Source organism: Bufo gargarizans, chromosome 5 (assembly GCF_014858855.1).
Source record: "Bufo gargarizans isolate SCDJY-AF-19 chromosome 5, ASM1485885v1, whole genome shotgun sequence".
Lineage (NCBI taxonomy): Eukaryota > Metazoa > Chordata > Amphibia > Anura > Bufonidae > Bufo > Bufo gargarizans.
The window spans coordinates 186848011-186871567 of NC_058084.1; the positions used below are offsets into that span (position 1 = coordinate 186848011).

Here is a 23557-nt window from a genome sequence, read left to right on the forward strand (position 1 = left end):
GAATGAATTAACAGCACTTTGCAAAGAAGGTTCAGATGGAAGTTACCCATTGGGAGTGTGTCCTTGCACAGTCTGACCCTGATTGGATAGTGCAGACAGTGTGCTGTCCACATCCTTATGTCCTTTCCGCCATCCCGCAACCCACTTTGCAGACAAGGATAGGAAATTTCTTCAGAAGGGAGAAACCATTGGCAGCATGCACACGGGTGGTATCCGTGTTTTGAGGATCCGTGGTTTGCGGATTGCAGAACACATATGATCATGTGCATGAAGCCTCAATAGCCTCCATTGTATTTGGTTTGTACACCTTGGTTGGAGTCAGCCATTACTGATATGGTGGGAGTAAGAACACATCATGACACAGATAATTGTTAGGTGCAGAGGAAGACCAACATAACAAGTAAAGAGAACCTGCCCCATGAAATGCAGTGCAGTCTGCAGGTAGTATGTTATAGAGCAGGAGGAGCTGAGCAGATTGATATATAGTTATGTGAGAAAAGCTCTTTCTGAGCTCAGCAGTCATGTGGGAGGACCTGTCAGTGATTGACAGCCTTCTCTGTATAGGTGTCAATCACGGATAAGAGTGCCCAAATGGCTACTGAGCTCAGAAAGAGCAGAGTCTTTTCCCACAAAACTATATATCAATGTGCTCAGCTCCTTCTGCTCTATAACATGCTGCCTGCAGATTGCACTGCATTTCGTGGTAACAACTTCTCTTTCCTTTCTGACTCCAAATCTGACAATCAGATTAAATCCCTGAATCAAGATCTCATCTCTGGAAATCTAATAACCATAGGTTATGATATCACTACTTTCAAGAAAGACTTCCTGGCCCTTCTCGAATGGGTAATGCTGGTAACTAGAAGTCCGCTGTATTCCTGGATCTCGGCTACCAGCAGTATTTTCTTGCGCCATTTTTTACCTAGGTTGATCTGTCCAGATAATGCACTGCCATTAACTTTATGCTGCCCATACTAACGGCAGTACAAAGTAGAGACGGGTGAGTTGATTTCACCGGTCTGTCATTTATAAGTAAAAAGTAAGTGGTTGCCGTGAACCAACATCACAATCATTGCAGACTGGGCCTGGAAAAGAGTCACGGCCACCTGAGAAGAGTCCTGGTTACTCATGAAGTCCTGACCACCTGCTGATGACTGACAGTCTTCTATCTAGTTTTCTCCCCATCTCTCTTGGAGAGAACTGCCAACCATCAGCAGATGGGTGAGAGTGCAGGAGATTATGTATAACCGTGACTCTTCTCAGGTAGATTTGACTCTTTTCAAGGCCTGGGCTGCAATGATTATGATGCTGGTTCTCGGCAACCACTTATGTTTAGCTCATGAGTGACACAGCGCTGAAATCAGCATTTCTGGCACTATTTTATGCTGCCCTCAGTGAGGTCAGCATGAAGTTGATGACAGGTTCCCTTTAAATAGGGAGCAGATTTTTATGACAGATCCACTTTAATTGAGGGGATAACTATTAGCAATTATCCTTTTTTGGGTGAGGGGGGGATTAGACACCGATTTTCTTATTTAGTAGGATTTCCTGAATTGAACCTTGGAGCCAAATGCACAATCTTGCTGGCTAACAGAGCCAATGTATGAAGTACTTCCATTACAAAGAGTCTTCTGTACAGTGATATACATAATTATCAGGTGTGGAGCAGAACGTCATTTTAGAATTAGAAACTGGAAGTGGAACATGCAAAATCTGTTTTATCTTGGTGCTTCCTGTTCTTGTTAAACCGGTAACTGAGCCTAAGTTGTGCTTAATTCTTTATAATAGCATTACTGATTGTGTGTTTTATGGTCAGAATTGCCTTGGGGGTAACCACAGGATCAATGGTTGCACCACAGCACTTTATACATTGTGCTCTTTACTAAGGGACGTTTATGTAGAGTTTATACAGTGGAGTTTGATAGTTTGTTAAACCCTTTGAAATTGGCTACATTTCTGCATAAATTTGACCTAAAACTACATCAGATTTTCACACAAGTCCTAAAAGTAGATAAAGATAACCAAATCAAATAATTGAGTCAAAAATATTTGACTTGGTCATTTATTTGTGGAGGAAAATGATTCAATATCACATGTCTGTGAGGGGCAAACGTATGTGAACCTTTAGGATTAACAGATAATTTAAGGGTGAAATTAGAGTCAGATGTTATCAATGGGATGACAATCAGGTGTGAGTAGACGACCAGTTTTATTTAAAGAACAGGGATCTATCCAAGTCTGATCTTTACAACACTATGTGGAATTGTATCATGGCATGAGCAAAGGAGGTTTCTGAGGACCTCAGAAGAAGAGTTGTTGATGCCGATCAGACTGAAAAAGGTTACAAGACCATCTCTAAAGAGGTTGGAGTCCACCAATCCACAGTCAGACAGATTGTGTACAAGTGAAGGAAATTCCAAACCGTTATTACCCTCCCAAGGAGTGGTCGACCAACAAAGATCATGCCACTCAGACATGTGATATTGGACTATTTGCTTCAATAAATGACCAAGTCTAATATTTTTGACTCATTTGGTTATCTTTATCTACTTTTAGGCAGATTTGTGAGAATCTGATGTCGTTTTTGGTCAAAACATTCTGAAGAGTTCACAGACTGTCAAGCACCATTGTATGTGTATATTGTAATGATGATGTGCTGTAGATCCAGAAGTACCATTTAATTCATGAGGGATGATGCCTATATACACAATTAAATAGTAGTTTTAGCATAGAAAACCCCTTAAATATGGGAGCCATCTCTGGCTCTAGAATCCTCCAAACAGCGGATTTTTTTCAGGGTTAGACCCAGTCAGCCAGATATTAATAGAAGAGAGCTTGAGTATTCCAGAGCAAGAGCCGCTGCTCCTTAGCAATTCTCTGCCCTGGCTCCTCAATTCCTTCAGAACCACCACTTTGCTTCTGATGTCCAGAAATTCAGAGATACAAGATTCTGCATTAAAAAAGCCAGAATGTACAATACATGAGACCATAAGGTTTTTGAGGGCATTGTGCCCGAACACAGTCCATGCTCTTGTCAAAGCACTGGGCATATTAGCAAATGGGAAAAAGACAAAAAAAGAACTACCGGTAACTGAAAAATTAAGTGAAACTGCAAAAATAAGCACAGAATATGTATTACAAAGATGAAAGATTGTCTCTATATAGTCAATGTTAACCAGACAATATTCAACATGGCTTCAGTCCGGTCAGTCTGTAAATGCTCATTTCTCACTGTATTCCCCCAGTGTATGTAAAAGATGCATCAGGAAGATGGATCACCATTGTCCGTGGGTTAATAACTGCGTGGGAGAAAACAACCAGAAATTTTTTGTTTTGTTCACTGTGAGTATCTAACCATAAAGGCTAAAAATATTAATGTGTGGATGTGTCAGTGTCTTTATGGGGCTCTACGTTATCAGCACATAAGGCGTCCAAAAAGTTACATCAGAGCGTCACGTTACTGGATGCTTTTGCACTGGTTTCCTCACCATTTTAGGCTACTTTCACATTTGCGTTCGGAGCTCCGCTTGTGAGTTCCGTTTGAAGCCTCTCGCAAGCGGCCCCGAACGCATCCGTCCAGCCCTAATGCATTCTGAGTGAATGCGGATCCGCTCAGAATGCATCAGTCTGGCACCGTTTGGGCTCCGCTCCGCTCAGCAGGCGGACACCTGAACGCTGCTTGCAGCGTTTGGGTGTCCGTCTGGCCGTGTGGAGGCAACGGATCCGTCCAGACTTACAATGTAAGTCAATGGGGGCGGATCCGTTTGAAGTTGACACAATATGGCTCATTTTTCAAACGGATCCGTCCCCCATTGACTTTCAATGTAAAGTCTGGACGGATCCGTCTGCGGCTACTTTCACACTTTGAATTTTTTTTTTACAATATAATGCAAACGGATCCGTTCTGAACGGATCCATCGTCTGCATTATATGAGCGGATCTGCTCTGAACGCAAATGTGAAAGTAGCCTTAGATGGAAACAGTCCATGTTGTTTGTTTTTTTTTTCGACCGTATGCGGAACCATTAATTTCAATGGATTCGCAAAAAAAAAAAAAAAAAAAAAAAGGGCAGTTACAGAAAGGACTCCCTGTGCATTCTGTTTCCTTATGTCCGCATGTCCTTTCCGCACAAGGATAGGACTGTTGTATTATGGCCAAGCTGTTCTCTTCTGCAAAATGCGAAATGCACACCGGCGTCATCTGTATTTTTTGCGGACCGCAAAATATATACGGTCGTGTGCATGAGCCCTAAGGATGATGCCACACACAGCTTTTTGTGGCAGTTTTGGATGGAGTTTTTGGACCCAAAGCCAGAAGTACCCAGAAAGGGAATGAGAAATATAAGGGAAGGACTTCTACTTCTCCTTCTCCTTCCTGCTGGATCCATTTCTGGCCACAAAAAGCTGCTTGTGACACCACCTTAAATGGCATTTTGATATGCCATAACATTTGATTAGTGAGGGTCCAACCTCTAAGACCCCTGAGATCAGACAGGAATACAAGGGGTGAGGTGTAATTAAGATCCTCCCCACCCCATATGATTTTTCTTTAAAGGGTTATGCCAAGTATGAAAATTATTCTCTAGCCACAGGATAGGGTATAACTAAGTGATCAGTGGGGGTCCTGCTTGGACCCCCAGGATTCCTTGCCGCTCCATTCATTCCCTATGGGGCTGCCGGTGATGGCAGAGTTCATGCACTTGGGTATTTCATGCAGTCCCATAGAAAGTAAATGGAGCAGGAGGGCACATGCTTGACCTGCCAGTCCATGAGGATGGGAACATGGGACGCCCTTTCTTGAGATTGGTAGGGATAACTTTCACACTTTCATCTTGTGGATAGGGGTAACTTTTATACTTGGCACAATCCCTTTAACTTGGGCTCTCTGTATTGGCATTGATCTATATAGCAGGACTTTCATTCAAGTTCATCCATTCTGCTCCCAAACTAGAAGTCATATAGGGTATTTTCTGAAAACTAAAATCTTACAGCAATTTAGTTTTTAATTTTTTGCTGAAAGCAAAGTGTTATTTTCTGTCTGCTGTTTGCCGGAGAGCTGACATTTTCTTTGTTTTTCAGATGTACATAGCCCTGATCTCCTTACATGCCCTCATCATGGTAGGGTTTCATTTCCTGTACTGTTTTGAAGAAGACTGGACAAGTGAGTGCATATGTACTGTAATGTCTAACATCTATGGCACACAGTCACGCCAGCTATAATGGGGTGACATTATTATTATTATTATTATTTTTTACTTCTGGTCCCTATACTTGGTTTACCATAGCACTTGAATGTAATTCTCTTATTGGTTGATCTGACAGTAAAGCCACCATTTACAGACGCTTTTATTATACCAGTAGACTTGTCACGGAGGCTTTCTTGATGGACTTGGTAAACATTTTTTTAGAATTTTGGGTAATTTATTTATTTTTTCCATGTCACTATCTACCATATTTTTTACGCTAAAAGATGCCCTGGATCATAAGATGCACCTAGGACTTAAAACGGCTCTGTCACCAGGATCAACTTTATTGAACCAGATATATTGGCCGGTAGGGCTCATGATGCTGACTAAAACAATACCTGAGTAACTTCAGTTTTTTTTGCGGACCCATTGAAATAAATGGTTCGTATAAGATACGGTTCACAAAAAAATAAAATAAAATGGACACGGAAAGAAAATACGTTCGTGTGCATGAGGCCTAAAGCAGTAATATATAGATTAGCTTTCTGAACAGATCTCAGTGTGGTGAAGCTATAGTACATAGTGTATATGATATGTAGATGATAGGACACGGCTCTGCCCTCATTATGTCTAGCCCTTTCAATTCAGGGGAAGAGGTGTTACAAAGCAGTGCTCAAAGGATTCAGCCCTGCCTCCTGGTGCGCCAACTTCTCATTTGCATATGAATAAAAACACAGATGTCTCTGCAGGTGTTTAGCATACAGACAAAAGAAAGGCATTGTTTTAATCAGCTTGATGATCCCTACCAGTCAATATGTCTAGTTTAATAGGGATGATCCTGGTGACAGAGCCACTTTAAGGGAGAAAAATTGGGGGGGAAAATAATAATTCTGATCAGACCCCCAAATCAGATCTCCATTCCTCATCAGACCTCAGATCAGATTTAAAATAAAAGAACTTGCCTCTCCTGCTTCGGAGGGCGCCACCACTTGCGAGATCCAGCGTGCTCTTTCTGCACTCAGAGTTCCCTGGTCTTCTGCTCGTGCTGCGCTGCACTGTGAGATGCCGTTGCACAGTGTCAGGTCATAGTGGGCTACATCCTGATGCTGTATGCAGTCAGGCCCCTGCACAGTGGGCTCCGAGCCGATGACCAGGAAGCAGTGAGTACAGCCAGCACCAGGAGCACTATATTCTCCCCTCCCCAGCATTACTGTGTACTAATGACTATTTTTATAATGGAGGTGCCAATTAGTATTCCCTTCATATGATGCACTGCCATTTTCCCCCACTTTTGGGGAAAAAAAGCTTGTCTTATGGAGTGAAAAATATGGTATATTACAAAATTCTGTATAATCTTGTAAATACTACATGCTGGTAATAGTAATATCCACTTCCGGACCATACTGTATAGGCTGCTTGAAGCAAGCATCAGAGCACCACAGTGGCTCAGTGGTTAGCACTCTTACATTGCAGCGTTGGGGTCCTGGTTTCAAATTCAACCAAGGGCAACATGTGCATGGAGATGCATGTTCTCTCCATGTAGGTCCGAGTACTCCAGTTTCCTCCAACACTTGCCAAACAGTTGATTGTGGGGGTACAGGGTGACGGACCTCCACTGATCAGCTAGTGATGGCCTATCCTGAGGATAAACCATCACTTAATAAAAGCTGGACATCACCTTTAATTTGGAATTTAGTGCCCCAATGAGGACAGGTACGGAAGAGAGTCATGGCAATCTCTGTACGGCGATACGGAATATGTTGACACTGTATAACTGAATAAAATAATAACTGAAGTCACTTCTTGTAGACAATAGGTAATGAGATAAAGAGGAAAAATGCTAGTATTTTCACATTTGGAATAATGTTTCCCTTAGGTATTTTATTATTTATTGTATCCATTAAAATAACCTTCTTGTGAGGATTTCAGCTGCTGGATAATCACGAGTTAAGTAGTAAAACTGGTTAGACCTGCTCCTTGTACCTGAACAAGCTGACCCTTGCATGTGTCCTAATCTCTGCTCCTTGTCTTGTTCCCACAGAGTGCAGCTCCTTCTCTCCACCAACCACCGTCATCCTCCTTATTCTGCTTTGTTTTGAGGGTTTGCTTTTCCTCATCTTCACTGCTGTGATGTTTGGCACACAAGTACACTCAATCTGTACTGATGAAACGGTGAGTCCCAGAGCTGTACTTCACGCCTCTTAGTCACAGACAAAGCTTTTTCTTTTATAAATCTGTGTTCCCTTACATTGGAAGTGTTCAATGAAATCAACTTTCTTCTGTTTTTAGTAGGGGTTTGCGTAATTATCGGGAAATATCTGTTAGTTGAGATTGAGTCTTGGGGGAGTCCACATGGCAAAGTGCGGCCGTGATGTGACCACAAATTGCGTCTACGTGACATTTTACAACAGTTTATTTCGGCAGACAAATTGTTAATGGATTCACGATCTGCTGATCAATAGCAGTTATATTGGCAAAATGATGTCTTAATTAATAATCAGTTGATGAAAATTACATCAGTGGAAAGAAAAATTGGTCATGTTGAGTTTCCACGCTCCAAACCTTTTCTTCTGTGAATAGATAAACTTGGCTGCTTTCTTGCAGAAACGGCGCCACACCTGTCCATAGGTTGTGTGTGGTATTGCAGATAAGCCCTATTGACTTCAATAGAGCTGAATACAATACCAGACACAGCCTGTGGACAAGTGTGGTGCTGTTTCTGGAAGAAATCAGTTTTTTTTTTAATATCCTGGACAACCATTTAAGACACCTAGCACCAGCTTCCTTACTCTCCACTGAGTACATATTCCATCATGGCTGAACAAGGCGTGTATGTGTATGGGGGAGTTGGGAACGATTGCCGTTTGCCAAACGAGCTCTCGGCCAACATCTGTTGAAGGTGTATGAGCACCATTTAAAAGTACATTTTCTAAACTGGACAGTAGTGTAAAATTATTCTCAAAATGATGTCCGTAGATGTCATGTTAGGGATTTCTTGAAGTCTACTTTCATGTTTTTTCAAGCAAAGAAATTGCATTCTTATATACAGTATATGATGATGCGTATTCATTCCAGAAAAATTAGTTCCATAAATGTAATGGTTATGGGGGGATGTAATCTCATTCTGTGTATTCTCCTGTGAATCCCACCCTGTATTACAGGGTTGATCACCATGTACAATACATACTGGTAGATAAATGTACATTTTCTTTCGTAGTCAGAGCGCTGCAGAAACATTTTGTTATATGCTGTTAGTGTTCTCTTTACTATTTAGCTAAATGTCAGCAGACCTTTATTCCTCCTGGCTTCCTCATACACATGTGTACTCTACTCGGGGGAGGAGGAATAAGCCACAACCAGAATCCTCCTATTATCTCCCACAGGAACAAAGGATTGGCATGTTGAAATATGCGCAATCTTACTTTTGCCTCCTTCCTGCTGCTGGAATTTGGCTGGTATGGCCAAATTACATCTAATGTATATACCTGAGTTTATTGTATCCATCATTCTCTGTGTTCACAAAACCCAGGGCATCTATCCCCAGTTCTTACTGCACTCATTAAAGGGGTTGTCCCACCAGAAATATTCTAGTTTTCAAACCAGCACCTGGACCTGAGTACTTTTGTAATTGCATGTAATTGCATGATTTTCCTATTCTATGACGTAAAGTCATGATTTTATTAAAGACACGGAGGCGAGTATTGCATAACTCTTTCTTTACTCAAAACCACAGCAGCAAAGAATTTACATAAAAAATTAAGGACAACCCCCCAGTAGAACCCCTCCCATTGGATAGTCCATAAATAGGCTCTCCTCATCCATATCATCCTCTTTCTTTGATGTGATCAGCCGAACCATACACGAACACTGGAACCAACTCCCACCATCACGGAACAAACTCCAAACCGGAACCACGAACCGGACTCTAGAACCCGAGCTCAACCGGAGCAGATGACAACCGAAAACGAAAAGGCATGGGAAGGACACCTCCAACCTAGAGTGCATTCAGGAACAGCGGACCAGGAATCAACCTACGAGAAGAGAAAACAGGAGAGTACGGGTAATACATAGGACTCGAAAACCATCAAAGTAGCTGAAAATAGGAAAGAACAAATTCAGCAAGCATAAATATTATCATATAATGCGGAAGCAACATATACAAATCAACATATATACTCTCGAGTACCTAGAACTGGTCAATAAAAGGGAGGGAGAAGAAAAAAGGGGGGGCAATACTCGCCTCCGTGTCTTTAATAAAATCATGACTTTACGTCATAGAATAGGAAAATCATGCAATTTTATAACAAGACACGGAGGCTTCGTATTGCAAGTTTAAAGTGACGAAATAACTGAAGAAAAAGCATGACGGGGAGGTCTGAAATAAAACTCCCTAAAAGTGGAGGCTCTAGACCAATCAGCTAACCGCAGCACATCCTCCAGGCGGGCCCCTGCGACAGTCATGGAGGTAGCGGAAGCTCCCCTAACCGAATGCGCCGTGAATACCGAAGTATCCACACCGGCCAAGGACAGAACCCACTTCACCCAACGGGATAAGGTGACAGCAGCAACCGGAAGAAACGGCCTGCGGAAGGAAATGAACAATTGAAAAGCCGAAGCGGAACGCAGAGAGGACGTACGTTCCAAATATTCTTTCAAACATTCCACCGGGCAAAGAGCCGGATTATCTGGGAATGCTGGATAGGACACCGACCGGATACTAGTCTTCGTGCGGCGAGAGATGTTAAAGGACACACCATCTGGGGTAAAAGATAGTGCATCAAAATCCAAGGCTCGAACATCTGAAACCCTCTTGCAGGATATCAGACACAGCAAGGTGACCAGCTTAGCAGAAAGCTGGCGCAGAGACAAGTCCGAATTGCGAGGCCAACCAGAGAAAAACTGCAGAACCAAAAGCACGTCCCAAGTGCTAGTAAAACGGGGTCTCGGAGGACGAGACAAACGTGACCCCTTGAGAAGTCGACACACCAGGGGATGCTGGCCCGCTGGACAGCCCGCAAAACCCAAGTGACGAGAAGAGATGGCTGACCTAAAAAGGTTTATAGACCGATAAGCCTTGCCCTCATCAAACAGAGAGGACAAGAAATCGAGCAGGTCGTTCACAGGAGCCGAAAGGGGATCCAAACCCCGTCCCACGCACCAGTCAGCCCAACGTCGCCAGGCTGAAAGGTATGCTCTCCTGGTGCCGGGGGCCCATGCGCTCTCCAAGAGGACACGAGTCGTACACGATACGCCTGCGACATCCCAGCGTTCCCCGAGATTCTGCACGCCAATAGGCGGAGCGAACCGTCTGTTACCAGCGGATGACGCTGGCCCATTGGTCCGCCGAGGAGGTCCGGAAAAGTTGGAAGGAGACGGGGATCGTCCATAAGGAGTTCCAGAAGATGAGGGAACCATGATTGGGCTTGCCAAAACGGAACCACCAGAACCAACTCTGCCACCTGTAGGCGAACTTGAGACAGCACCCGAGGTATGAGTGAAAAAGGAGGAAAAGCATAGGCCAGCTGACCCGACCAATCCTGAAGTAGGGCGTCCACAGCCTCCGACAGAGGGTCCGGCCTCCAACTGTAAAAACGTGGAAGCTGGGCGTTCCAACGGGAGGCGAAGAGATCCATAGAGAGGGAACCCCAGATCGATGCGATGGAAGAGAAAACCGCCGGATCTAACTTCCAATCGCTGAAGTCCGAAGAGTGACGAGAACTCCAATCTGCGAATGTGTTGCGGAGGCCCGGAAGATATTCCGCAACCACCGTGAAACCCCTGTCCAAGCAGAAGGACCAAAACTCCTTCGCTAAGTGGGAGAGGACCGAAGAGTGAGTGCCGCCCATGGCATTGACATACCGCACGGCTGCCACATTGTCCATCCGGAGCTTGATACACGCCGATATCCTGTGGCTGGTGAAGCTGCGGATGGCGAAGGATCCTGCCAGTAATTCCAGGGCGTTTATGTGGAGATGAGATTCGCCGTCTGACCAGGGTCCTCCGGTGGAAATCCCGTCGCAGTAAGCGCCCCAACCGAGGAGGCTGGCATCCGACTCCACGATCAGGTCCGGTTGGGGTCCCACGATGGCCTTGCCATTCCATGCGTCGAGGTTGGCGATCCACCACAATATCTCGTCTCGAGATCCAGATCCACCTCGTCCGCGTAGGACGCTCCCGCTTGAAGGTGTGCGATCTTCAACCGTTGCAACGCCCGATAATGAAGAGGTGCAGGAAAAATCGCTTGTATGGAGGAAGAGAGGAGACCGATGATGCGTGCCAGGTGACGCAAAGAAATCCGAGGGAGCCTCAGGACCTGACGCAACTCTTTGCGGATGGCTTTGATCTTGGAGCCCGGAAGGTACAGGGTCTGATCTATGGAGTTCACCACAAACCCCAGGAATTCCATCGATCTTGAAGGTTGAAGACATGACTTCTCGGCGTTGATGACAAACCCGAGCCCGGTAAGAAGGCACAACGCCGATCGCAGGTGGAGAAGAAGCTCCGACGGAGAGCGAGCCATGAAGAGGATATCGTCCAGATAGATCACCAGACGAATACCCTGGCAGCGAAGCCACGCTACTACGGGCCTCAACAACTTGGTAAAACACCAAGGGGCAGATGAGAGGCCAAACGGCAGGCACGTGAATTGCCAAAGATGGCCGTGCCAACGAAACTGGAGGAGGCGTCGGGACTGGGGAGCTACAGGCACCGTCAGGTAGGCATCCTTCAGGTCCAACTTTACCATCCAGTCCCCCGGGAGCAGAAGGTCTCGCAGTAAATGGATACCCTCCATTTTGAAATGACGGTATCGAACGAACCTGTTTAGGTTCCTCAAATTTATCACTGGTCGGAACTGGCCTCCTTTCTTTTCCACCAGGAATATGTTGCTGACCACTCCTAGTGAGAGTGGGGGGGCCCTCTCTATTGCCTCCTTGACCAAAAGGGACCGAAGTTCCAGGTTCATACAGGCCCGGGCAGGCCCTGACAGCACTAAGGGCGGGGCCTCCGGCAGGGATAGACGGGCGTCCGTCAGATCTATCTGAAAGCCTTGAACCGTGGCCAGCACCCACGGATCGGAGGTGACTCGATTCCAAGCAGGTAAAAAATGTCGGAGTCTGCCCCCTATGCAAAGGTTGGAAGAAGACAGTGGATTTATGAGACTTACCAAGGGGACGCCTAGATCCCGAGTTGCCTCTGAATCCCCTGGAGCGAAAAGGTGTGCCTCTGGACGGGAAGAAAGAGGACTGTTGTCTCTGGTCCTGGAACGAGGAGTGTTGATGAAAGGGACCTCGACCGTTTCCACGGGTCTGGAATTGGGCACGGCCGGACAGACGGCCCCTGAAGCTGCCGGCCCTAGAAGAGACACGCCCTCGGAACACTTTGCGCATCGATGTCTGGGCTTTGTCCAGCGCAGTAAAGGCTCCTACGAATTTGCCTAAATCCTTTATAAAACCGTCCCCAAAAAGGAGACCCTGGGCCTCTTTACCCATCTCAGTCAGCGCCATGTTTGACAGCTTGGGTTCTATTTTCATGAGGAGCGCCTTCCTCCGTTCGATAGAGAGGGAGGAATTGACATTCCCCACTAGGCAAATAGCGCGCTGGGCCCAGCCGCTGAGCTCCTCCGGGTCAATGGACGTGCCCTCCGTCCTGGCTGACTCAGCCAATTCAAAAATTTTTTTGTAAGAGGCCCCAGACTGTCTAACAGCTTGTCTTGACAAGCCCGTAGTGCGGAATCTAGGCCCTTGCGGGGGTTAAACCCCGTCTTAGATAAGAATTGCACCATCTTGGGGTCTACATTAGGCGTTTCACATACCTTATTTGGTATCAAGGGGCGGGGACATTCCGCCTTCAATTTGTTCCGGGTCTCTTTAGACAGTGGCTTCCTGACCCTATCCTCTAGATAGCGGGCCACATGCGGAATGGGGAGCCACTCAGCCGACCGAGGATGGTGCAGGCTGTCTGGGTCAAACAGGGGGTCGCCCTGTGGGTCAACAAGGGAGCTAGGTCCCGGGGCATTGGTCTCCTGAGCCGCAGAAGAAGCGGGTTGGGAGACCCCTTCCAACGCATCAGCTACTTGGATCCCATCCAGATCCACCTCTGAATCATAGTGACCCTCATCAAAAACCTCCTCATTAGACTCTATATCTGAGTCAGACCTGGGCTCGGGCTGAGCTCGAGCGGATTTCCAGGAGCGCGATTTTTCCGCCTGGCGCTGACAGGCTCTTTTGCGTGACCTTGGCACGCCGTCTTTTGATAGAACTATGCTATCCGCATTAAGTGTTCTGGAGGTATCAGAGACCGGAATTGCAGCCGGAGTAGTAACCGGGGCTTGCGCTCTGAGCGCTTGGGTGATAGACTGGCTAATCATAGATGACATATTGCCCATGGCATTAGCAATAGCCGTCGAGATTGACAGTTGCAGATCCCCAACCTGGGGCTCATTCAGGCATTGAGCAACAGGGACTGGAGCAGAACTAGTGGTGGGGTCAGAAGGGGCATCGCTAGGCAGGGACATAGTTGCAGGAGTAGTCACTCCAGAGCAAGCAGGGTCAGATCGGACTGAAAAACTGTAACTTAGCTGGGAAGCTGGCAGTCAGGTACCGCTGTCCGGCGAAGAGAAAAGGCGCCGACAGTGACCGGAAGGGGCGGGGCAAGCTAAGACGCCCCTCTCCCCAACAGGTGTACCAAGATGGCGCCCGAGATCCCAGTCTCAGGCGCTTACGTTCCCCGCATTAGAAAACAAAATGGCGCCCGAGATTCTCGCACCGGGCCGAAATCCCGCGAATCACGAGACTTCGGCCGGCACAGAGCGCGCGAAAACAGATAGGGGAAGACGCGAAGATGGCGCCGGTCTAAAGATAAGGTAAGGGGTAGGGAGAGAGCGGACCGGACGGAGGAGGGGGACGCAACCAATATAGGTATATAACAGGGACCGGGACAAACGCAGGCAGGCTGACTCAATGGCAAGGGACAATAGAATGAGTGACCCCAACAACGCGGAAAAATTAACAATTATAATAATATCTCAAGAACCGGTCAAAACGAAAGACATGCGAAAAAATAATATAAATATCGAATATTCATAAACTGGACAGTAATAAGCCCCACAAGGAAAATACTAATTGTACAAGAACACTGCACAATGTAAATACAAGTACTTATCTGCTGGGCAGCAGCAAAGAAAGAGGATGATATGGATGAGGAGAGCCTATTTATGGACTATCCAATGGGAGGGGTTCTACTGGGGGGTTGTCCTTAATTTTTTATGTAAATTCTTTGCTGCTGTGGTTTTGAGTAAAGAAAGAGTTATGCAATACGAAGCCTCCGTGTCTTGTTATAAAATTAAAAATTTCACACAGAGTTATTCAATAAAATGTATCTGTGTAGCCCCACCTGCCCTTAGTTTTTTTCTTATTTCTTTGTCCTGCTCACTGAGAAGGTCGCACATGCTCAGTTTCATTCTTCAGCTGCCTCCTGAGCTGTGATAGGAAGAGCATAGACACGCCCCCTTAGCAGGAAAGGCACTCCCCTTGTATGGGAGGTAAAACCTGCCAAAATGAAATTGAAAAACCTAAAATTATAATTAAAATAACGTTTTAACATTTTAATTTCATCTAACGTCTGCAAAATGCACGCCAACATTAAAAAGAAAATTCAATTCCGCCATTAGAATTTTCTTTTCCAAGTCCAGTTGTGGGTAATAAGTGTCAAAAATAAATGTAAAAGTAAATGGCCTTTTTCATTTTAAATTTCCACTTTGTCAATTAATTCTCTTCCTTTAGGTGGTTTTTCATGTAAAAATCATAAATCAAATGAAAACACCAAGTAGAAGCTAAAAAAAATGGTAGATTGAGATTTCAATTTCGTCTCTTGCAGGCATTTTTCCTGCCAAAAGTCAAATGGAAAAGAAAGCCCATTTGAATTTTCATTTTAACGTTGTACTTACATTCAGATTCATGTAAATGAGCCGTAGTGGGCGTGGTGCCGCATGCAAAATGCTGTTATTTAATTCCTGACTGAACAGTGACTCACTCAGTATGTCTCCTAGAGGGCGCTGTGCTTCTCCACATTTTTCAACAGCTAACACAGGATCAAGTTTATCATTCCAATAGATGGCGCTGTGACAGTGAAATTACTGTGCTGACTGCATAAGATAAGATTATTAGTCTAATAGATGGTGCCCTATTTTTGAGGAGTGAATTATACTAGGATTATGATTATATCATCAACTCTGCTGCCCTTTTAACCCCCTAGATGTCGTGATGCCTAATCACCCGCAGCATCTATGGGGTTAATTCGCTCTTCCATACTTGAGTTGGTAGATGGTGCTCCAGAAAAGTGCCAAGAAGCTTTAAAAGTTGCAAATTATGGTACACATATGTCATTACTTTTTTACATCACTATAGTGGCATAAAACGAATAGTAAATGTCCTCCGAGGTGTCTGTGTGACCAAAAATCAGGGTGCATGACTTGCAGAAACACGGAGCATCCTTGGCATCACTGTGCTGATTGGTGGGAGAGTTCAGACCCCCATGATCAGTATTGATGGCCTACAATAGCGCTCAGCAACCTTTGGCCAGGAACGCAGCTTTAGCGTAGCTATGTCCTATTCTTGTCTATGTTGCAAATAAGGACAGGCATTGTTACAATGGATCCGCAAAATCAAAACAAAAATAATCTTTTCCAAGTCCAGTTGTGGGTAATAAGTGTCAAAAATAAATGTAAAAGTAAATGGCCTTTTTCATTTTAAATTTCCACTTTGTCAATTAATTCTCTTCCTTTAGGTGGTTTTTCATGTAAAAATCATAAATCAAATGAAAACACCAAGTAGAAGCTAAAAAAAATGGTAGATTGAGATTTCAATTTCGTCTCTTGCAGGCATTTTTCCTGCCAAAAGTCAAATGGAAAAGAAAGCCCATTTGAATTTTCATTTTAACGTTGTACTTACATTCAGATTCATGTAAATGAGCCGTAGTGGGCGTGGTGCCGCATGCAAAATGCTGTTATTTAATTCCTGACTGAACAGTGACTCACTCAGTATGTCTCCTAGAGGGCGCTGTGCTTCTCCACATTTTTCAACAGCTAACACAGGATCAAGTTTATCATTCCAATAGATGGCGCTGTGACAGTGAAATTACTGTGCTGACTGCATAAGATAAGATTATTAGTCTAATAGATGGTGCCCTATTTTTGAGGAGTGAATTATACTAGGATTATGATTATATCATCAACTCTGCTGCCCTTTTAACCCCCTAGATGTCGTGATGCCTAATCACCCGCAGCATCTATGGGGTTAATTCGCTCTTCCATACTTGAGTTGGTAGATGGTGCTCCAGAAAAGTGCCAAGAAGCTTTAAAAGTTGCAAATTATGGTACACATATGTCATTACTTTTTTACATCACTATAGTGGCATAAAACGAATAGTAAATGTCCTCCGAGGTGTCTGTGTGACCAAAAATCAGGGTGCATGACTTGCAGAAACACGGAGCATCCTTGGCATCACTGTGCTGATTGGTGGGAGAGTTCAGACCCCCATGATCAGTATTGATGGCCTACAATAGCGCTCAGCAACCTTTGGCCAGGAACGCAGCTTTAGCGTAGCTATGTCCTATTCTTGTCTATGTTGCAAATAAGGACAGGCATTGTTACAATGGATCCGCAAAATCAAAACAAAAATAATCGATGCAATACGGATGTCACACATCTATATTTTTTGCGGATCCATGTTTTGCAGACCGTAAAATACATGCATTTGTGTGCACATGACTGTATGTATTTTGTGGTCCGCAAAAACTGGATCTGCAAAAAATACGGATGACATCCATGTGCATTACGTATTTTGCGGAACGGAACAGCTGGCCCCTAATAGAACAGTCCTATCCTTGTCCGTAATGCAGCCAATAATAGGACATGTTCTATTCTTTTGCAGAACAGACATACGGAAACAGAATGCACACAGAGTAACTTCTGTTATTTTTGCAGACCCATTGAAATAATTGGTTCCGCAAAAAAAAAAAGAACAGAATGAACACAAAAGAAAATATGTTCGTGTGCATAACCCCTAAATGTCTGGGTTTGGTTGGTATTAACCCTTTAACTCCCAGTGCCGTACATGTACGGTGCTGGCGGGGTCTTTAAAGATGGCGCCTGCTCCACTCAGGAGCCGCGGGTGGCCGTCTGCTTCTTCTAGCAGACACCCACGGCTCATGTCCGCAACCTGCACTAATGCCGATCGCGGATATTTAACCCCTCTCATGCATGCATGCTGGGAGATGTAGTTTCACAACAGCTGGAGTGCCGGAAGTTGCCTACCCCTGCGCTAGTGCATTGGGGTCTATGAGAATAGCAATCTAATGATTGCAAAAAAAAAAAAGTGTTAAAAAATAAATAAAATGTTTAAAGTAAAAAAAATAGATAAAATAAAAAATTCTAATCACCCCCCTTTTCCTAAAATAATGCAAAAACGCCCATAGTATAAAAATATATTGGTAAAACGGGAAAAAAAGCATCCAAAAGGCCGATTTGCTGTTTTTGGTCGCTTCATTTTCTACAAAAAAATCTAATAAAAACTGATCAAAAAGTCTTACACCCCCCAGAATGGTATCAATGAAAAGTTCAGATCGCCCCGCAAAAAATGAGCTCCATACACATAATTACAAAAAAGTTTAAATATGGCTACAAAAAAAGGGGTTAAAATATGGCTACATATCACTATCAAAACGCAAGAAAAACTATACATATAAGGTATCACCGGATTTGTACTGACCTATACAATAAAAGTAACCTGTCAGTTTTATGGACCATCGAACGTCGTAAATAAATAAAAAAACTGTAAAACTTTGGTGGAATCCGGGCCTGAACGGGTTAAGGTTAGGGTCAGTGTTAGGGCTCATGCACACGAACGTATTTTCTTTCCGTGTCCGCTCTTTTTTTTTTTTTGGCGGACTGCATGTGGAACCATTCATTTCAATGGGTTCGCAAAAAAAACAACGAAGTTACTCCGTGTGCATTCCGTTTCCGTATGTCAATTCAGCAAACAAATAAAACATGTCCTATTATTTTCCATATTATGGACAAGGATAGGACTGTTCTAATTAGGGGCCAGCTGTTCCGTTCCACAAAATACAGAATGCACATGGACGACATCCGTATTTGTTGCGGATCCGTTTTTACGGACCGCAAAATACATGCGATCGTGTGCATGAGCCCTCCTTAGGGTTACGATTAATAATAGGGTCAGTATTACAGTTATGGTTGTTATTAGGGATCGACCGATATAGGTTTTTTAGAGCCGATACCGATAATCTGTGAACTTTCAGGCCGATAGCCGATATTTTATATCTCATAATATATATTATATTAGTTTATAGTCACAGGTGGTGGAAATTTGCATTTGGCACTAGTATATTATAAATGTTAATTATAAATTATACTAGTGCCAAATGCCAATTTCCACACCATCCCCCCTCCTCACTGACTTTATTAACCCCTATCAGACCTCAGATCAGACCCTTATTAACCCCTATCAGACCTTAGATGAATAAAATAAAAACTCCACCTCTCCTGCGCCGCGGCTCCTCTTCATCTCCGGCGTCTCGCTCCCCTGTCTTCTCCGGCCCGCGCTGCACTGTCACCTGACAGCGTGTAGCGTCAGGTCATAGTGCGCGCACTACGTCCTGACACTATGGGGTCAGGACAGTGCAGCGCGGGCCCCATCAAAGAAGACCAGGTAGAGTGAGTATCAGAAGCACTTGCTGCGCTTCTTCCTTGCTCCCGGCACCCGATGCATACTAGTGCACTCTTCCATAATGGAAGCGCTCACTAGTATTCGCTTTATATGCATTATCGGTAAGGTTAGATGCCAATACCGATAATATACAAAATCCTGAATATCGGCCGATAATATCGGTATTTCCGATAATCGGTCGATCCCTAGTTGGTATTACAGTTAGGAGTCCGTATTAGGATTAGTAATAAGGTTAGGGTCAGTATTATGGTTAGGCTCTGTTTTAGGATTAGGGTTATTATTACAGTTAGGGTCAGTATTAGGGTAAGGGGTCAATATTACAGTTTGGATCAGTATTAGAGCCAGGGGTCAGTTTTCGGGCACATGAACAGAGTGGTCCCACGATGATCATGCAGCGATGCAGACGGCTTGATGACATAATCTACGTCACAGAGAAGCGCCCCCCAATCGTTTCCTTCTTCCGCTGGAGCTGCCAGATGCTCAATTGTATTTGCGTCAAGTGGACACAGATACAATTGAGTGCAGGATCTCCAGACACCAGGTTAATTCACCTGGTGCCTGTGGTCATTGTTGGACTGGGGTGCCTAGGGCCCACCAGAAAAACTGATTCTGAAATATTAGGGTACATCATGTCACACTGGACACAAATGCTGTAGATTTGCTGCACACTAGTATATGGTGGCAGGTCCACAGCGTTTACGTGCCAGCAAAGTGGATATGATTTTAAGGGGTCTCAGCCTCATGTTTGCTGTGGATTTTTCTGCTGCAGATTTACAAAATGACGGATCCTCATCTGTTCTTTTGTCAGGACTTCACACATGTGAAGACTGCACCACACAGAACTGTATTGTGCACTGACATATATCAATATCGTAGGCTGGGGATCAGCAACCTCCGGAGCTCCAGCTGTTCGGAAACTACAGCTCTCAGAATCCTCCTTTCACATCTATGGGAGTTATAAGAACAGCTAAGTAAATGTACATGTTGGGAGTTGCAGTTTCACAGTAGCTGGAGTGCCGAAGACAGTGGTGTAGCTAAAGGCTCATGGGCCCCGGTGCAAGAGTTCAGCTTGGGCCCCCCTTCCCTCTGTACTTTGTAGCCAGGGGCAGGGAAGCACATAGCCTTTGCGGTGCCTGAGGCAAAAATTGAAACGGCAACACCTACCCCCCATGCCAAATTTTTGACCTAACCCCTTCTCTTCAGCCAGAGGAGTGACTTGACCAGCATGTACTTTGTATAATACCAGTGTCTTCTTAACCACTTCAACCCCCCCCTAGCTTAAACCCCTTAATGACCAGACCACTTTTTACACTTCTGCACTACACTACTATCACCGTTTATTGCTCGGTCATACAACTTACCACCCAAATGAATTTTGCCTCCTTTTCTTTTCACTAATAGAGATTTCATTTGGTGGTATTTCATTGCTGCTGACATTTTAACTTTTTTTTTTATATCAATCGAAATTGACCGAAATTTTTGCAAAAAAACTTCATTTTTCACTTTCTGTTGTAAAATTAAAACTACATTTCTATATAAATTTTTCTCAAAATGTATTGTTCTACATGTCTTTGATTAAAAAAAATGCAATAAGTGTATATTTATTGGTTTGGGTAAAAGTTATAGCGTTATAGCGTTTACAATCTATGGTGCAAAAATGTGAATTTACGCACTTTTACTCTCTGAGCACCTGTCATGTTTCCTGAGGTTCTACAATGCCCAGACAGTAGAAACACCCCACAAATGACCCAATTTCAGAAAGTAGACACCCTAAGGTATTCGCTAACGGGCATAGTGAGTTCATGGAAGTTTTTATTTTTTGTCACAAGTTAGCGAAAAATGTTTTTTTTTTTTTTCTTACAAAGTCTCATATTCAATGGATCCGAAAGACAAAAACACATATGCAAAAGTAGTATATTTTATTAAATAGTCACATAAGGACAACAATAAAGACAATGATGGATAAAATTGATGAACAAAATTAGCAGTAATGAAATGGCACTGTGGACCAGCGCAACACCAAGGTTCCAGATGGTAAATTTATTCCCCAAGCGTACGTCCACTCTTGGTCTAATTAAGCCTAATGGCTAAAATATCTGAGATAAACCAGACCATAGAGTGGCGTCAGCTTAAAAAAATAAGTAACACCATGCTAGCCTCATTCTAAGCATGGATGGGTACAGTGTGCAGCAGGGTAATCAACACCAAGTGGTATAATAAATCACAATTTGCACCTAGCACCCAGATACGCAACCAGCATGAGAACATACATAAATGTATCAATGGTAACATTCAAAGGGGAACCAACCTGGAAACCTGAGTGAGCGCACCCCTGACGCGCGTTTCGCACAGCTTCCTCAAAAAAGGGGCGTGTCCATTCGGTCTATGCATCTACACTTAAATACTATCGCAGCTGAGAGAAATGTGCCCCGAACCTATCACAACGTCCCTGGCTGATTGTCGACACTCAATCACCTGTGCCCTTGCTGGACTGCCTCCTATCAGAGCTCTGACGTTTCCCCTCCGCTTGATCTCATAGCGCTACGTCACTTCCGCCCAAACTCTAGGTAGTGAGCAGTACGTCACTACCGCCCATCCTCCAGCAACACTTCCGCACCTATTCATCAGCTGTGTCAGCGCCGTCATCAGGGATGAGCTCAACCCAGGGTCCGTCACTCAAGTGGAGATATCGCACATAGGTTAAATGTATAATAACAGTTGGGAATATTGGACAGACACAAGGTTTATTCCACTACAATACGTAGTGTGATGTCTCTATAATATCAATACCTAACATATGACATGGGGGGATTGAATGTAAAGGGTAAAGGTTAAAAAGATTTTTTTAAATATAAATATAAATATAAAAAGTGAAAAATATATATATAATTGATGGCGGTAGTGTGTGGTTAGGATAACAGAACAATCTGTCACCTACGCAATCACTCAACCAAATAGAAAAGATTTTTTAAATTACAAAATACTGTAATTGATAATAATGTTAAACAATTCATCATACACCTAAAAAGATTTAAACAGGGTATTCGTAATATATCGCCAGCATCAATAACATGGTGAACAGGTACATACAATTATTAAGATAACAACTAATAATTTTTGTTGTTTTTGTTATTTTTGTTATCATTAATTTTGTAACATTATGGCCAGAACTATGTAACCCACCTATACAGCATGTCATATCTATATTTATATACACACATGTAAATGGTATATACGACAATCCTAGCCATCCTTCTAAGAATAAAATATATATATATACCAATAAATACAATACATAAATATCTGAATGTATGACATCCATACTATTAAATAATTTATAAGTTATTATCGCAAGATATATACAAATCCCTAAATAAAAGTGCTAAAAAGTGATAAAGTGAAAAGTGCTCAGTGCGCATGCAGTGCAAAGTGATAACCTGTAGGGCTCATATTATTATGTTATGCATTTGGATTCCGTGAGGGGTATGGTGAGATTTTATTTTTTTGTCACAAGTTAGTGGAATATGAGACTTTGTAAGAAAAAACAAACAAAAAAATTTCCGCTAACTTGTGCCAAAAAAATTAATAAAATCTTCTATGAACTCGCCATGCCCCTCAAAGTGATCTTTATAGCGACGCGGCGATTTGTACAGTGTTTTTGCAGTGATCAGAATAAAAATATAATTCTGTCACTGCGGTGGGGCGGACTGAACACAAGTGTGCGCACAAGATCAGGCCTGATCGGGCGAACACTGCGTTTTTTGTAGAGCCTATAGAACACATCCTATTCTTGTCCGCAATTGCAGAGCGTCTGATATACCTTTCAAGGGTTAAAAAAAAAATCGCATCTACAGCCTGCCAGCGAATGATTGCCGCTGGCAGGCTGTAGATCCACTGGTTTACCTTGCGATCCTGTGAACACGCGCTCCTGTGTGCGCGCGTTCACAGGAAATCTCGCCTCTTGCGAGATGATGAGCATCGCGTCCAGGAGGAACAACAGGGCCGCCGCCAGGACGCAATCCTGCGTGCGGCGGTCCTGAAAAGGGTTAAGCGGCACAGGGGTCTTTGGACTCCCTCAGGCTCTTGAGCCCGGTATCGACTGCTACCTCTGCACCTCCTATAGCTATACCCCTGGCCGAAGGCTGCTGAGCTCTATTGTAGGCCATCAATACTGATCATGGGGATCTGAAATCTCCCACCAATCACAACAGTGATGCCAAGGATGCTCTGCGTTTCTGCAAGTCATGCACAGACACAATGGAGGACATTTAGGCACCACGGCATCTAGGGGGTTAACAGGGCAGCAGAGTTGATGATATACTCATAATCCTAGTATAATTCACTCTTCAAAAAGAGGACACCATCTATTAGATTCATAATCTTATCCTATGCATTCAGCACAGTACTAAGACTTCACTGTCACAGCGCCATCTACTGGAATGATAAACTTGATCCTGGAAATGTCGAGAAGCACAGCGCCCTCTAGTAGACATACAGAGTCACTGTCTGTTCAGTCAGGAATTAAAGAGGACCTTTCATCTGTTTTACTTATAGGAGCTAAATACCTGTACTTGTGGGGTACTCTCAGCTGATGCTGCCACACGTTTTTTTTGTAAACATCTC

General features: G+C 43.9%; 1 protein-coding gene across 4 annotated transcripts in view; it reads left to right on the top strand.

Annotated features, from left to right (window-relative positions):
- The window catches only part of ZDHHC3 (zinc finger DHHC-type palmitoyltransferase 3), a 60844-nt gene that overhangs the window by 20775 nt on the left and 16512 nt on the right, over positions 1-23557 (top strand). For all 4 annotated transcript variants that reach the window (XM_044295864.1, XM_044295867.1, XM_044295865.1 and 1 more), the window contains exons 4-6: positions 3246-3342; positions 5079-5160; positions 7227-7357. In XM_044295864.1, coding sequence (XP_044151799.1) covers positions 3246-3342; positions 5079-5160; positions 7227-7357 — 310 coding nt within the window. The remainder of the gene's footprint in view (positions 1-3245; positions 3343-5078; positions 5161-7226; positions 7358-23557) is intronic.